This window comes from Filicampus tigris, chromosome 4, assembly GCF_054856515.1.
Source record: "Filicampus tigris isolate MCC_2025a chromosome 4, RoL_Ftig_1.0, whole genome shotgun sequence".
Classification (NCBI taxonomy): Eukaryota; Metazoa; Chordata; class Actinopteri; order Syngnathiformes; family Syngnathidae; genus Filicampus; species Filicampus tigris.
This window is the reverse complement of record NC_141220.1, coordinates 27,873,701-27,889,186: the sequence shown is the minus strand read 5'-3', so window position 1 is coordinate 27,889,186 and position 15,486 is coordinate 27,873,701. Positions and strand designations below refer to the sequence as shown.

The window sequence follows — 15,486 nt, the reverse complement described above, 5'->3', positions numbered from 1 at the left end:
CGCTGTGACGTCACCGTCCAGCCGCCATTGTGCGCATGCGCTCTGCCCTCGAGTGGAGGAAGTGTGTTGAAGAGGCAACTTCGGTGGCGGTGACGAGTTCGTTGTTTATTCCCCGCTCGCAGAGGTTTGAATCACCGAGAGTCTATAAGAAAAATGTCGGCGTTTGATGACAACCCCTTCGCCGAGTCGGCTGGCGTCAACCCTTTTAATGTAAGTGTTTTTAATTTGTGCTACGTTGGCGCTAAACGGACGAGCTCGGTGGCTGTCAATTCGTTCGCGAGATAGTAGCCACTAGCCAGCACGTCAGGAAACTTGTTGGGTGGATCTTGGTGTGTGTGTGTGTGTGTGGAGGGGTGGCATTGGGGTGTGGGGGGGGGTGTTTTAGCCCATTATCTCTATTGCCATTGGGCAAGTCTGCAGAATTGACAGGCCTTTAGCCAATCAGCGCGTTTTGATCGGAAAGCGGGGTGGGATATCGCTTGGCTCAATTGTCGGAAGTTAATGTGCAGCCAACAAGGAATGTGTGTCTAAACTTTTTAACCGCGTTACAGTAGTGACCACGCAGAATTGAGAAACGTTTCTGACAAATTTTCTTCGTTGTAAGCGACTTTTCGATGTGAAACCAGGCCACAGGTGGCCAGCTCGGGAGTGCCCATTTAATACCGACCATAGTGCTGTTCCTGGAGGATATGAGCCAATTAAGCCATAAACTTATGAACTTATTATTTTTTTCCGCTTCAACAACAACGAGGACCTTACTCAGACAATTTTACAATGCAGGCCTGAACATAATCTAGGTTTACTGGGTCACATGATGTCCTTATGTCAGTGCGTCAAGTGTGGGGACAACAAAAGTGTTGGATGAAAAAAATGTTGATTTACGTCAGTGTTTCCCCAACCCTTGTTGAGTCAAGGCACATATTTTACATAGGTGAAGAAAACCTTACAGCACACCAAATGAAATGTCGCGATAAGAGTATCCACAGGTTGTCTTCTGGGAGGAAGAGTTGTTTAATGGTTCGGCCTGTCACTATACGTCACTGGCATAGATAGAGAAAATGCATTTTTGGACCAGTGAAGTGAAACAAAGTAATTTACTGCGGCACACCTGATCTCTCACAACTTACTATTTGTGAATCCCAATCTTACACGGCAATTTAGCCACACTGCAACGTGTTACACGGGTGAGCAAACGGCAAGAGTGCGGTCCACAACTGTTTGATTGCTAGGCGGGGAGATGAAGCTAAATAAATAAGATGTCAGCAGCTCGTACGCGGACGGTGCCCGCCTGGCCCCTCACCCCCACTCACACAGACTGGGATCTCATTCATTCGCATAAATAGATTTTTAGCTTCATTTTATATTCACACAAAAATACTGACACACACACACATCAACATATATGGTGGGAAAAATAATGTACATCTTCCTTTGCTGTTGATGTGTTCTGTGGTGTCTTATCTCACTTCCTGTTTCGCAGAGGTGAAGTTGTTTTCTTGAGTCTTCCTCCTCAAGTTTTTGCAGTGTCATCAAAAGACACAATCTGAGCTCCATCTGGCTGGTTTTTTTTTGGGTTTTTTTCCATTCACTAATATTTTTCTCTCAAGAAATGACCCTTTTTTTCATGGACAAGGACCAATTAGGTTGAACATAATTCTTTCAGGGCTTGGAATTAATGGAAACCAGTTCCAGGGTCAAATGATTTATCTACTGTGCAAACATTGTTCTGAGTAGCATTGTAACATTTTTAAGTACCATAAAGATGTTTCTCAGATAATCTCTTATTACGTGACGTGTTTTCCATTAGCTCTATCCTCGTCTCGTTTTTGGTTCAATCATGCAAAACAAACCCTTTCCATTTGCAACTAATCAAAATGTCAAAGTCGGGTTTTACATTTGTATGCTACGCCCACGCAAGCAGATGGCAACCTCCTTGACAGGAAGGAGTCAATTGTTGAGTCTGGCTGGGAATGTTTACAGGTGCGTCCGGCGCCGATAAAGCAAGCTTCGTGTCCTTTTAATGCTTTGATCAGCCATGCTGCAATTTTATCAACATGAAGCGAAACCACCAAAAAACGGGGCCACTCTTTTGTCAAGACTTTCTCCAACATGTCCCTGGCCATTTTTTACAAATTTTTTTCCCCGTTAACTCCTAATTTTGGTTGCGCCGGCCATCTCTGTTCGAGTTGATCCGAAAGGTGTTTGATAGCCTTCGTCCGCACCAGACGTATCCAAGCATGCCTTTCTGGGCCTTGTTGTCTTGCTCAGGTCATTCATTTTCCTCTTTTCTCAAGATAAATTGACCAAATGTTCCGGCTTTGATTTCGTTTCAGGACCCAGCGGTCACACAGGTGACAAACTCCAGCGTGGAACCCGTTGACCAGTACAACCCTTTCCCTGCCACAGTAAGACCATTTTCCCGCTTCATTCGTTTTCATCTTCATCTCCTCATCCTCTCCACATAAATGTGTTTGTATCCCGTCGTCGCTTTTTGCTCACCTGTGTAACTGAAGTCTTGTTTTTTTTTTTTTTGTTTTTTTTTGGAGAGCCTGGCTAGTGAGACCACTCCCGCCTCCACCTCCCCCTACCAACCGGCAGTACTGCAGCCGTCCTCGGAGGCCACACCACAGGTGAGTCTACAAACGCGTTCATGCGCCCATTCGACCTTTCATCAAGTATTGTAGTGTCATTTGCTTTTGCGTTTTGGAGACGTGCAGTCGTCTCCACTTGCTCGCACTCCCTCCTCGGCTCGCTTCGTGTTACCCCGAGCACGCTCAGTGACGACGCGGCGGCTCGGTTTACACAATATCATCGTTGTCAGTCATTGAAAGTCGTTGTTTTACAGGTAATTGGTTCAATGTTAACAGGGTCCCTTAGCTGTTGACCACGACGGCGTTGAAAATGCGCAGCGTACAAATTAAAGTTGAATTGAATTGAGGTCAAAAGCAGCAGTCTGGTTGACCTCCAAATCGTGTCAAGGATTGGTCTCAAACGTTTTATTATCTTTCTGAAAGGAACTCATGGGTACTCGTGATCCCTTTTATGCCCTCAGAACTTTGGACAAATGATGTTCAGCTGTTTTATTCCTTAACAGCAGCTAGTGCACCTAAATGCAATTGCATTTTGGGGCTCGTGAGGGCACTGAAAACAGCATGTACAAAAATCTAAGCTCAAAAAATTCAACTAAAAGCTCTTAAAAATAGAACCAAGGCAAAAACGTAAACATCATTTAAAAAAAAAAAAATGCTCATATTCCAAAAATATGTAAAATATATATATATATATATATATATATATATATTTCAAATAAGCAATACTGAAGTGAAAGTGTACATATATATTCTAAATATGATATTATAATCATACTATTTCCAAAACAACGCTCAGGATTTAACCTGTTGCGTGGCCATTGAGTCTCACTGGTTGTTCATCCCTGTTTGAAATATTGGTGCTAAGCAAATGTGGACGTTTCCTCATGTGCCAAATGAAGTGACTGTTAAATAAGGAATTTGGTTGCCTCAGTAAATGCATGCAAAAAAGCGGAGATAGACCGATATGTTTTTTTCGGGGCCGATACCGATTATTAGTAGTCAAGGAGGCCGATAACCGAGATTTGGAGCTGATATTCATCTTCAGCCAAAAGGAAAATATTGGCGTCAAAGTGTAAAAGAAAAAAAAAATATGTAAAGCTCTTAATTTTGTTGAAATATCTTTAAGCGTATGTTTATTGAACAATTTTTTAGATTTGCATAATGTTGATTTTATTTTATTTTTCTAATGATTATTATACATTTTTGACAATATACTTTTTTTTTTTTTGCTAAATTTGAACAAAGTTCAGGGAGCTCCCAGGGTCATCAGCAAATCTTCCAAAGTTAAATGAAAACTTAAAGAAGAGCTCCATATTGTCTTCTACAGTAAAGTCCTTCAAAATGACAGAAATGTTAAAATTTCACTGATCTTTGTTTTGATTTCAAACAAAAACAAAAAAGTGCAGAGTGGTCCCAGGGTCAGTAGAATCTCTTATAAAGTTAGCTGAAACTGTAAATAAATAGTTGCTTGAAGTTAACACAGTTGATTTTTTTTTTTTTTTTTAATCACCCATCAGATTTTTTAAAAAGGCCAATGCCGATATTTCATCAAAACACTGAATATCGGAGCCGATAATCGGCCCAGCCTACAATCGGTCAAGAGGTCTCACCGTTGCTTGGAATCCACGTTGAATCTGCGTCACGTTAGCCCGCGACTTCAAAAGGAGCATGTTTGTGTCAATAAAGCCCTTTCTTGCCGCCGTCTCGTCCTCCACCTCTTCAGGCGACCGCCACTGCAGCGCAGGCCAACTTTCTGAGGCAGCAGGAGGAGCTGGAGAGGAAAGCTGCCGAGCTGGACCGCAGAGAGCAGGAGCTCCAGAGCCGAAGCTCCTCAGGTTAATAGCGGCCGCCGCTAACACGGATCTGCACCAGAAAACATTATCGTGCAGTCGTAGCTTGACTTGCGTGTTTGAGTTGTTCCAGGATCAAGCCCAGGACTGAATTTTCTCATATGTCAAATCCATTTCCCCCCCATTGAAATGAATGGAAATGGCTGTAATCAATCATAGATTTAAAAAAAAAAAACAATAGCAGTGTATTTAGAAAATAAGAAATAATCGAAGAAGAATGAAATTAGATTTGCAAAGTCTATTTTCAGTACATATTGTCGTGTTTGTTTGTTCGATGTGTGCCTCTAAGGGGCGTGGCTTATTGAGGGACATCAAGAGATGTATTTCTCCACTCGGCAGTGGCGGATCTGAAAAAAAAAAAAAAAAAAAGCTTGTAACCGGAAAAACTTGGAAGTTGGACGACTTGTAAGTGAAGGTACCACTGTATATGCTCATTTGACGTTACAGTATTTACCGTATTTTGCTAATACGCTAATACAAAAATATGCACTTCCCTGGGAAAATTGAGCACTGTAGTGCGTTATCTTTTGTGCCCCGCATGGGCACGCAAGCGTCTACCGCTGAGTCTATTTGAGCCCTGTCGCTAACCAAACACAGCAGCAACTACCGTGGCGCGCAAACGGTTGTAAATGACGTCCCTTGCGCAGTATTCAAGGAGATCTTGCCAATGTGGGAATGAGACTTTCTATAAACTGATCAAGTATTGGCTTCGTCGGTACGGCGGTGTAACGTGCCGCTGCTCTTGTTCCCTCGCTGTCGTCAGGTAAAGAAAACAACTGGCCTCCGCTCCCCAAGAGTTTCCCCATCAAGCCGTGCTTCTATCAGGACTTTTCCGAGGAGATCCCCACCGAGTACCAGAGGGTGTGCAAGATGATGTACTACCTCTGGATGTGTGAGTACTCTTCAAAGCGATGCAATGGCACCTTTGCCGTTCATTACGGCCGAATCAGAATCCACTTTTTGGGCAGGTATGTAAAAAAAAAAAAACAAACAAGGAATTGGTCTCCGCTAGTATGAGTCACATTCGTATTGCGGGAACAAGAAACGATCACAAAAAGAACATTTAGGGCGTGACACATAAGTACAGACAGTCTTTACGTTGATCTGAGGGTAGCATTCGTGCTGTAGTACCGAAAAATGGCAGCAGGCGCAAATGATGACACGGTGTAGCCGCTAAAATCCGCTTTGTAATGCTGCTTGTTGCAATGCTATTATTTTTCTTGAGCTTCGAACCATTGTGCAGGGTATCATACGGTGAACCCTCGCTTGTTTGTGCTTTGCTTTTGATGATGTTATTCGTTTTTCTTTTTTTAGGGGGAAACTAGGCCCCGACCGATATGGATTTTTTTTTTGAGGTCAGGAAAAACGATTAACGGTTCATCGGCCGATTTATTTTTTTTCTATAATGCACGAATCAAATCATGCAAACATTTACCCCCCCCCCCCCACAATGCATTTCAATGGGCGCCAATTATACAAAGGTTTTTGCTAATTGGAGATTTCATGCAAGTGACACTAGGAAGCCTTTCTGAAGGATGACTTGCTGTCGCCGTCTAACTGCGGCTTGTCCCACTCCTCCTCTTGCAGTCAACTGCGTGACGCTCTTCCTCAACATGCTGGCATGTCTTGCCTACTTCACCACGTCGGCTTCCTACGGCGTCGACTTTGGCCTCTCCATCCTCTGGCTCATCCTCTTCGCTCCCTGCTCCTTCCTCTGCTGGTACCGGCCCGTCTACAAGGCCTTCAAGTGAGTATAGGGTGGAAAATGTGCACACTACGTTTCCGGAAAGTTTCCGGTTTATTTCCATGGAAAGTTCCATTTGGATTTTGAGTTAAATATGATAAGAGCCTTTCGCTTTCCAAAAAGTAGCATTCATCATGAAATTAGAAGAGCATTTTCCCTCAAGCATCTACATTTTTTTGCTAAAGCTTTTCAGGCAATGGGCTTTCATGTTCAACTTTATTGGCAGGAAATCTGCTTGTTTCAGTCAAGATTATGCTAAAATGTATTTATTATTTATTCAAGTCCCCAAATATATAAAAAAATAAATGAATAAGTTTAGTAACTTTCTGGTTTATTCGTGTCAATTCCCCTGGAAAGTTTCCAACTTTGAACATTCCTGAAACTTTTTTTTTTTTTTTTTTTTTTTTTTCCTTTTAATACATTCTACATCATTATAAACTTTTATGTCAAATTTGTTTGTGACATCCTTAGGACCGACAGCTCCTTCAGCTTCTTCTTCTTCTTCTTCATCTTCTTCTGCCAAGTGGTCATCTTCATCATCCAGTCGGTGGGCATCCCCAAGTGGGGCAACAGGTGGGTTGGCATTACGTTTTTTTTTTAACAATATCTTATTAAATTTCCAAAACCAGAACAATACAACAAGACAGCAGTGGAATTCAGTGGAACCTCAAGTCACGAACGTCCCTGTTTACGAACAATTTGAGCTATGCACAAACGTTCCGTAAAAAAAATGACCTCTCTTTATGTGTTGTTTTCGTACTTTTTTGGTGATAGCGTGAGCGAAGAAATAAAATAAAAAAAATCATAAAAATGACCGAAACAATTGTGTAGCAAATTCATCTTTTAAATGACAATATGACATTTCACTTTATACATTTTAGGGGGACAGAAAAAGTTTCCATGCATCGGTATGTCAAAATCAACTAATGAATTAGAAAATAAACCGATATTAAAAAAAAAAAACAACAACCTTGAATCAGAATCTCCCAATATTATTATTAGAAGACTCTTTTTCAATGGAGGAGCTGTAGTGCATTTTCCTCTCCTTAGTTAAAGTGAATGAGCAATGAATAGTTATGTTTTTTTTAAGGGTTTTATTTCTTTATAATAGTGTGTTCACCTATTTCTATATTGCTTTATATTTATTTTTAGTCACACACTGGTAAAAAAAAAAATGTGCGTGTGGAGGTGGTGGGTTGAGTATAACTTAGTTTTGGGTCGGAACGGATTAATTACATTTTCATTCATCTAAATGGGAACCATTCCCTCCATTTCTGAACGTTTCACATTACAAAAGGGCTCACGGAACCGATTAAGTTTGTAACTTGAGGTTCCACCGTACCTTGAATGTTTCTCTATCCTGTTGTGTGACTGAGAGGGATTTCTCTTGATTCCCCATTTTCAAAGCCTTTGTGGTATATTCAAATAGGAGCAAGAAATGCTGCTGTTATTGGACTTCAGTTTGACTCCCAAAATAGTGTAAAACTACAAACTAGCAATATTGCTTGGTTAGTCCCATTTAAATGGTAAACCTGGGTCAGGTTTGGTTCCATAAAAGCTCGGGATGTCACAATATCGGCAATATCATGATATCGGCTTATTAAGATACGTCGTTGTTGTCGTCATGTCATATTAATAGCAGCAAATCTGTTTGAAAGCCCCAGTTGTTTTCCATTTGTGCAGTTCCAGCACCCTCTGGTGGTTAGTTTAATAGTGCAGTTAATTTTGATGCCGCCTACGTTTTGATTTACGCTCATCGCCAGATGAAGGGCAACATAACACATTTGCGTTCCTCCACAAATTGACCCCATTCACAATGTGTGTGTACATTAGCAAGTAAGCGCCTTGATATTAGGTGTGAGGTCATTTACATACATTGAGGTTAATGTTAACTGTACTATTTGAACCATAATTATGCATAATTAGGACCACTGCTAATTAGCATTGTGTCGAGACATACACATGCGACTGCTCATGTTTATCGGATTTGTATGTGGTGTTCTACAGAAACCATACACACACCCACACAACAAAATTAACCAGGAATTAGACAGATTATCGCTCGCATGATCAAAATCTATGTTCTAACCAATAAAAGGTCCCATAAATCAGTCATATTTATTTATTTGAGCTATTTTATGTGAGATATTGCCAACCTCCCCACAATAGCATCGTCAGGTTCATATCGTGATATGATCGTATCGTGACATTTGGATATCGTGACATCCCTAATAAAAGCACATCCATACTTTATGCATTTCTTGCCTGTTTTGTGTTCATTATTATTATTCTCTTCTCAGCAGTCTTGCGTGCTAAGTTGCACTCTTTCTCCTCTTCCTCTCCCCTTTGCTAAGGCTTGGCATCCTTCAGCCTCTCTGCTGCTTTTCTTACTGTAAGTGTCTGCCACTCTCCATCCCTCCGTACCCCTTTCACCTCTCGCACACATTGGGGGGAAAAAAAAAAAAAAAAAAAAGACAAATAGGATGCAAGTTGCTATGATGACTGATAGCTGTGGTTTGTTACAATATCGTAAAGTTATCGAATATTGAAGTTGATTAATCCACACAACATTGTCACTTGACAATTGCAACTACCGCAGCGCTGGGGGGAATTGAGACATGTTTTAATTTTTGAATTAAAAAAAAAAAAAATCACGGCTCAGCTTCAGAAAACAGGTGAATCGACAAAATGGCCGCCCCCAGAGACGGCTAAAAACGAGTGGATTAACTCTTATTCCACAAATGCAATATTTATCAGAATGCCGTGTTTCAACCAGTGGGATTGCATAGAATACATTCTTAAGAAATATATGTTTGGGTTGGCTTCCACTTGAAGGGACTTTTGGGGTCTTTCCGCTGAGATTTACAAAACAACAATCAAACCAGGCCCCTCAAATTCATTGCTTTTATGTACGTAGTTGGTGTTCTGCATGACAACAAATCTTTTGGAACCTTCTCTGCTTCTAACAGTAACACCTCCGCTTTTCATTCTTCTTTTTCTGACCTCTAACCGGACGCTCAACCAGATGACAGTGGAAGCCCCAAAAGTGGAACACAATCCGTTCCATGACACTGGTTGACCTCCAAGTTGTTCTAATTTCACTTCCTTTCGTTCCCAATCGGGAATAGTATGAAGTGGATTCATTTGTTCGAAGCATGCACTGTTACAATCATAAAGCCAATATTTACTGTATGGGAGGAGTAACATTTTCATTCGGGTTGAACAATTAAAAAAAAAAAAAAAAAAAAATCTGACTGCTTATTGCCTCAATATAGCAACAATTTTTGTACCTCTTTTTGTGTAGTTCCACTTTGGAGCTTTCGCTGCTCAAACTGTTTCTTTCCAACTGTTCTTTTGCCATTTAAAAATGTAACCAAGGAGTGTGTGTAAAACTGTCAAAAACCTAACCCTTGTGCTTGTCGGCGCGCAGCGGTTGGATCGCCGCCTTCTCCATCATCAACACATCCAAAGCGGTGGGCGCCATCATGATCATTGTGGCCATCCTCTTCACCATCTGCGCCGTCATGTCCGTCATTCTCCTCAAGATGGTAAGAAGCTCTCCTCTTTTCTTGTTGTTAAAACGGGGAGTAACACTTTTTGATGAATGGATGGATTGATATTTTTTTTTTCTTTTATGCTATCCTAGAGCAGCCATGTCCAAAGCCAAATGCGGCCCTCGGTCAAATCTTATCCGGCCTCGCAGCCTCTGTCATAAAATGAATATCACCTGGCCCTAAGCTCTGTCGACAAGCGTCTAAAATATACCTCAAACGAAATTTCAGATTTACATACAAGAGAGCAGCAGCACTCTGTCCAACTCAATAGCCCTGTGTGACATTTTCTGGACAGTTTCTAAAATGCAACAATTAATTTTTTTTTAAATGACAGCGATGGCTTGTATCTAAAAAAAAACTTGTAAGTTGAGGGACCATTGTGTAGTGAGATGGTCTGGTCTCCCTATAATGGCAAAAAAATCTATATAGGACTTTGATTAGATGACACTTTTCCCGTTTGGTGTCATTCTGACATTTCAGACTGAAATGGGCCACCGAAGGCCACAAGCTAACGTTTGTGTCCCTCGCGCAGGTCCACGGCATGTACCGCCGGACCGGGGCCAGCTTCCACAAGGCCCAGCAGGAGTTCTCACAGGGAATCTTCACCAACAGAACCTTCCAAAGTGCCGCCGCCGGCGCAGCATCGTCCGCAGCGCAGGGAGCATTCCAGGCTAACAATTAGCTAGCGACAAGCTAACTGTTCACGTCAAGGTCGTCATCTTATCTGGTTGGGAGTTAAGTGGACAGCTTTGTGTCCAACCTTATAATGTGTGGACCTTGAGCAAGGTGAGGCTGCCACTCATGGTGACACCCACCGTCACGCCGCCAGATGACATCATCTGGAGGGGCGGGACCCACACCAGGTGCATTGTGGGTGGAGCGTGAGAGACGGTGACTGATGTTTTCATTTCACTTTGTCTTCTTGGCTTTGCATATTTTGTGTGCACTTTTTTGGCAATGCTCATCGGTGTAAGTTGTGCGTGGCTTTTTTACTTTTTTTTTTTCCCCAGCATGCGTGAGATTCTTTAGGACAATTTTGACGTTTTTTCTTCTTTGAGTGTCATTTTTGGGGAATTTTCAAATTTGACTTTTTCTTGAATCCTAGCAAACGTGCGCTCAATTGCTGCATGCGTACACATCCAGTGAGGAAGAAATATTCAGCAATATCCTCTATTAATGTGACCTGTAACCTATACAACTCAATTAAAAAAAAAAAAAAAAATGACGCAAAGAGAAAATAAATTTAGTGTGGTTGCAAAAGTGTGCACACCCTCTAAAAAGTGAGATGTACAGTAGCGTGCATGTGTGCACTTTTTTTTTCTTTTCCTTTAAATCCACTGTAGATGACTCCCTTTTCCCGTCAGGAAAAACAGATGATAACGATTGCAAGATTGTCAGGACCACACTGAAAAGACAGAATTATTAGAATGCCACCATTTAGCTAACTAAAAGAAATGTAAATATCACAAGAAAAAATAACTGGAACTTTGCAGAGGAAAACAAAGTCAATACAATTTTGACTTTATTCTCGAAATGACTTTTCTAAATCGGAATTTTTCTTTGTGTGTGTGTGTGTGGGGGTTACTTTTTTCTTCATACTTCCTCAGCTTTCTACTTCAATTTCTTTTGTTTTCAAACCTAACGCAGTTTACAAAATGTGTGTGTTGCTGTCCAATGACAGTGGCAACCATCGGAGAAGAATAAACTCCTCCCTCACGTAGATGCATCCATTTTCACAGTAGGGGGGGGGAGTGTCGTTTCATCTCAGCTGACGATAGATGAGATGTCATAAGAGTCAACTCCCAAGCCCATTTGAACTCCTGCTAACCAAAACGGCAGCACCTACCAAAGTATTTAAACCGCATGTTGTAAACGAGTTCCAGTTGTGTTTTTCTTTTTGTGACAAAAACAACAAATGCATTTGAGTTAATGATCTCTAGCTTTCAAGATAAAGATGGAATGCGCTTTTTTTTTCCTTTTTCTTTTTTTTAGCAGCAGCATGAAGAATAGTTGACCAATAAAAATATTCCCGGAAATATTAAAACAAAATGTTTGCTAATGTAGCCTATTTATTTCAGTTCTAGATTAAATAATAGCGACAATAAAATATCTGAATCTTGCTTTTTTTGTTAGATTTCACTTTGATAGGTTTGGGTTTGAACTAGAGGTATATCTTAAAAGCTGCTTCAGTTCAATTTGGAAATGCTTGCTGCTATCTGAACCGGTTGCTAAGGAGATGACGAACATGCCCAGTAAAAGTGGACAATGTCATTCATAAATTTCATGAAATAATGCTTTTCAAATTTAACACCTGATGTCAGTCCAAAATTGTCATTTACACTCTAATTCAAATTCTAAAAGTGAAACTGTTGATTGTCGAATGTATATCGTCAGTGCGCCTTTTATTATGGGATCTATCACCTCTGTGATCACAGATGAATCAGAATTGTTTTTGCAGCAGATGAATGACTATAATTAGCGTTTGATCCAACATCCAGATGGTTACAATATGTAATTTTTTGTTTTTTATGCTCTCAATCCGTACTGTGTTTGCAGAAGTCAGTGCCTTTTGCTATGAAAATATTTAATAGCATTTAAAAATAAAATGTTGTGCTTTCAATCCCTTCATTTATGAACTGAATTTAGCTTACCATATTCAACCTGCATTTAAATGGACCGGTACTAATTTTGCACATCACTCCAATGATTCATTTATAGTACTAAATAATACATAACCGCAACACAAATGCACATACTGTACACTTAATGTTTCAGAGGTTAGTATGCACTATAATTTTTTTTTTAATTTATTTATCTATTATTATTTTTTTTATTTTTTTTTAAGGAATACTTCCTTAACCACACCCGGTTGTAAAACTTAGTTATGGAAGGCAGTAGGGCTGGGGAAAAAAATTTTGTATCACGATCCAGTATCCTGATGCTTTTTATGCCAATACCGAGTATCGATACGTTTATGAAGTATCGGTACTTTCGATACCTTATGTTATGTTTTGCACGTTCTATAACATACTTTTGGAACATTTGAGGTCCTTAAAGTTTAGTTTTGTGAATGGAGTTTTATTTATTGCACTCCTGTGCATCGTTTTTTTAACACGCGGTACATTATAATTCAATCACTATTTTTAATTTTCCAATATTTAAACACTGTGTTAAATTTCCAAACTGTTTATCATGTTACAGTGGCTAACAATAACATTAAATACGCTTTTTAGGAATAAAACCTGTCTTTTTTTTAAAATGAAGTTTTAGGTCAACTGTTGTTTAACCACACAACTTTAATATTTTTTTTGTAAAAACGCCGGATCTAGTGTAAACGCTGCTTTTAAAGAGGTTGCTCCAGCAGATGGCAGCATCCATTAATTTGAATCTAACAGTTGTCACACTCGGCTGTGAATGAAACTTCTGTTTCAAAACCAAAGAAATTCGCTGTCAGTTCAAGTTATTTTAACGACTCGTATTTGAAACTGTTGCATGGGTGCTGCCATTTTGCTGACGCAGGCGCCTTAATTCATCCCCGCATTGTATCAACGTGTTAAGGGAGCGACTGTGCACTTGGTTGGTCTGGATACCCTGTAGCGTCATGCTGCCCCCCACAGGTTGGTCTTGGTACTACGCCGGACGTTTGGTTTGGCCGAGGCGACTCGTGATTAAGGGTTGATGTGCTGTCGATCAGTACACCACACACTATAAGAGCAGTTGGCAGAGACTGTGAGGCAAATTTGATTGTTGTCTTGATGTGTCGTGCGGCTCACACATTAAAAAAAACCTTTGAGGATAAAAGCTGGTATGTTCACGATGCCCTTGAGGATTTGAGGTAACAGGTTCAACATTTACAATTGTCGGTTCAGACTGATTACCAAACAGATTGTCAGTAAAGTCTTGCTCTCTCTCGCTCTCTCTCTCTCCTAACACTCACTATCTCCCTCTCTCTCCCCCTTCCTTCCCTGTCATTCTCCCCATCTTCCTCGCTCCCTTTTTTCACTCCTCTCTCCTCCCTCACTCTCTCAAACTATCTCTCCCCTCACGCACCCTTTCACCCTCTGCCTCCCCTTCATTCTCTCGCTCCCTTCCTTGTTCCTCGCTCCTCCCTTTCACTCTTACCCTTCTCTCTCTCTCTCTCTCTCTCTCTCTCTCCTCTCTTCCCTCCCCCTCTCCTCCCCCTTCCTCTCCCTCACCGCTTACTCAGCATCCTCTCACTCCCGCACTCCACCACCTCCACCGCGTTCGCCATCACCCGCCTGCACACGGCCGGTTGTCATGGCGATGACGGAGTCATCCCCGAGGCGTGTTGCCATGGAGATGCCGGCGCTGGGTGCTCTCCCGGCGGTGGAGGAGGACGAGGGGGGATCATCGTGCGTGCGTCTGCCCGCCTTCGAGGAGCTCCTACGGTACCGTGGAGGAGGAGGTAGACGGCGACGCGGGCCGCCTTTCAACCGGGCCGGCCACTACGTACTGGTCGTGATCGGCGACGTCGGCACCGAGCAGCAGCTGGACGCCGCCCGAGCGCACATCGAGGCCGGTGAGTGCACATGCAGCTCTGCTGTCCCGCGTGAGAAGTGTTCAACTTATGCAAATGTTTGGACGTCATCACGAACGTACTGTAAATATTGGCGCAGCATTGCACCATTGGGCCCACGCAGTCTGAAATGACCCATTTGGTTTCTTTTGAAGGTGCACCAAAGTTAAAAGAAAAAAAACAAATCAATTGAACATTAAAGAGTTGGGTCATTCCAGAACTGGAAGACGACCGCAGCGCAACATTTGCGACATCAATGGTACACATTTTGCGAGATGTTTCATTTGTCATATCACATTTATTTTTTTTTGCTGTTTGGCAGAACTGTCACAGATATGCACCATGAGTACAGTATTTCAAATATATTGCTCAATAAATCCTTTCCAATCACAAAGTTACATTTTATTTGAATACTGTAATCTACAGTAACTGGCCTGTAAAGCAAGAATAAGACAGCCGTGTTAGCTATGTTATGTTAACGGGTCAAGAACAATCTAACATTATGACAATGCCTTTTTATAGTAATGTGAAGAACAGAGTTGCATTTGTTAGTGACATACACTATTACAGCCTCAAACAGTGCCCAAAATAAGAAAAATAGAGAAGAGAAAGAACTTACCCAAGAGCTATTTTAATTAGCTAGCTGGTGTCATTTTTGCCGATCATGTAACTAACTTTTTCGTCACCCTCTACATGTTAATTGATACACTGCCTAGCTGGGCTTTGGTGACTGACTGCGTAACAGTTTAACTTGATGCTCATTTGAACTCCCCACGTACATACTGGAGCAACCTTCACAAGCGCTATGCTTTCCTATGGTCTGGGGGGCCCGTGAAGGTAACAGAGCTGGAGGGCGAATCGAGAGGGAAGGGAGAAATGAATGACACTGTAAACTACGCAGCAGTTAGCGTTGTTACTTAGCCGTGGTTATGGACGGCTAACAGTAATCCTTTTTTGTCCTCGTTCAAGTGTTTTTTTTGCTTGCTCACAGCTTGGCCCGATTCATTCTGCAATGCAACAATTACGTCATACGCGGCACAATATGCAGAGATGCCAAATCCAGGTCCAGAAAGTAAAAGCCCTGCCACAGTTTGGCTTTAGCCACAGGCGCTTCTACTCAACCGGCAGGTAGGCGAGCTCAGTTGATTAGAAGCACCTGTGGCTCAAAACAAATTGTGGCAGGCTTTTGACTTTCTGGACCTGACTCTCC

The 15,486-nt window shown here is 41.5% G+C and overlaps 2 protein-coding genes across 3 annotated transcripts in view; both read left to right on the top strand.

Annotated features, from left to right (window-relative positions):
- scamp2 (secretory carrier membrane protein 2) lies at nt 1-12,359 on the top strand. 2 transcript variants are annotated; one of them, XM_086027894.1, is made up of 9 exons: nt 1-210; nt 2,334-2,405; nt 2,547-2,630; nt 4,315-4,426; nt 5,205-5,333; nt 6,029-6,188; nt 6,657-6,758; nt 9,616-9,733; nt 10,272-12,359. In XM_086027894.1, the coding sequence occupies exons 1-9, from the start codon at nt 154-156 to the stop codon at nt 10,419-10,421; spliced, it is 984 nt and encodes a 327-aa protein (XP_085884020.1). In that variant the 5' UTR covers nt 1-153; the 3' UTR covers nt 10,422-12,359. The 2 variants fall into 2 exon arrangements, with proteins under 2 accessions (XP_085884020.1, XP_085884021.1); XM_086027895.1 differs by lacking the exons at nt 9,616-9,733; nt 10,272-12,359 and adding an exon at nt 8,540-8,896.
- Nucleotides 12,360-12,500: 141 nt separating this feature from the next.
- The window catches only part of map1ab (microtubule-associated protein 1Ab), a 37,693-nt gene continuing 34,707 nt past the window's right edge, over nt 12,501-15,486 (top strand). The window contains exon 1 of the mRNA XM_086027890.1: nt 12,501-14,279. Coding sequence (XP_085884016.1) covers nt 14,018-14,279 — 262 coding nt within the window. The 5' untranslated portion in view covers nt 12,501-14,017. The remainder of the gene's footprint in view (nt 14,280-15,486) is intronic.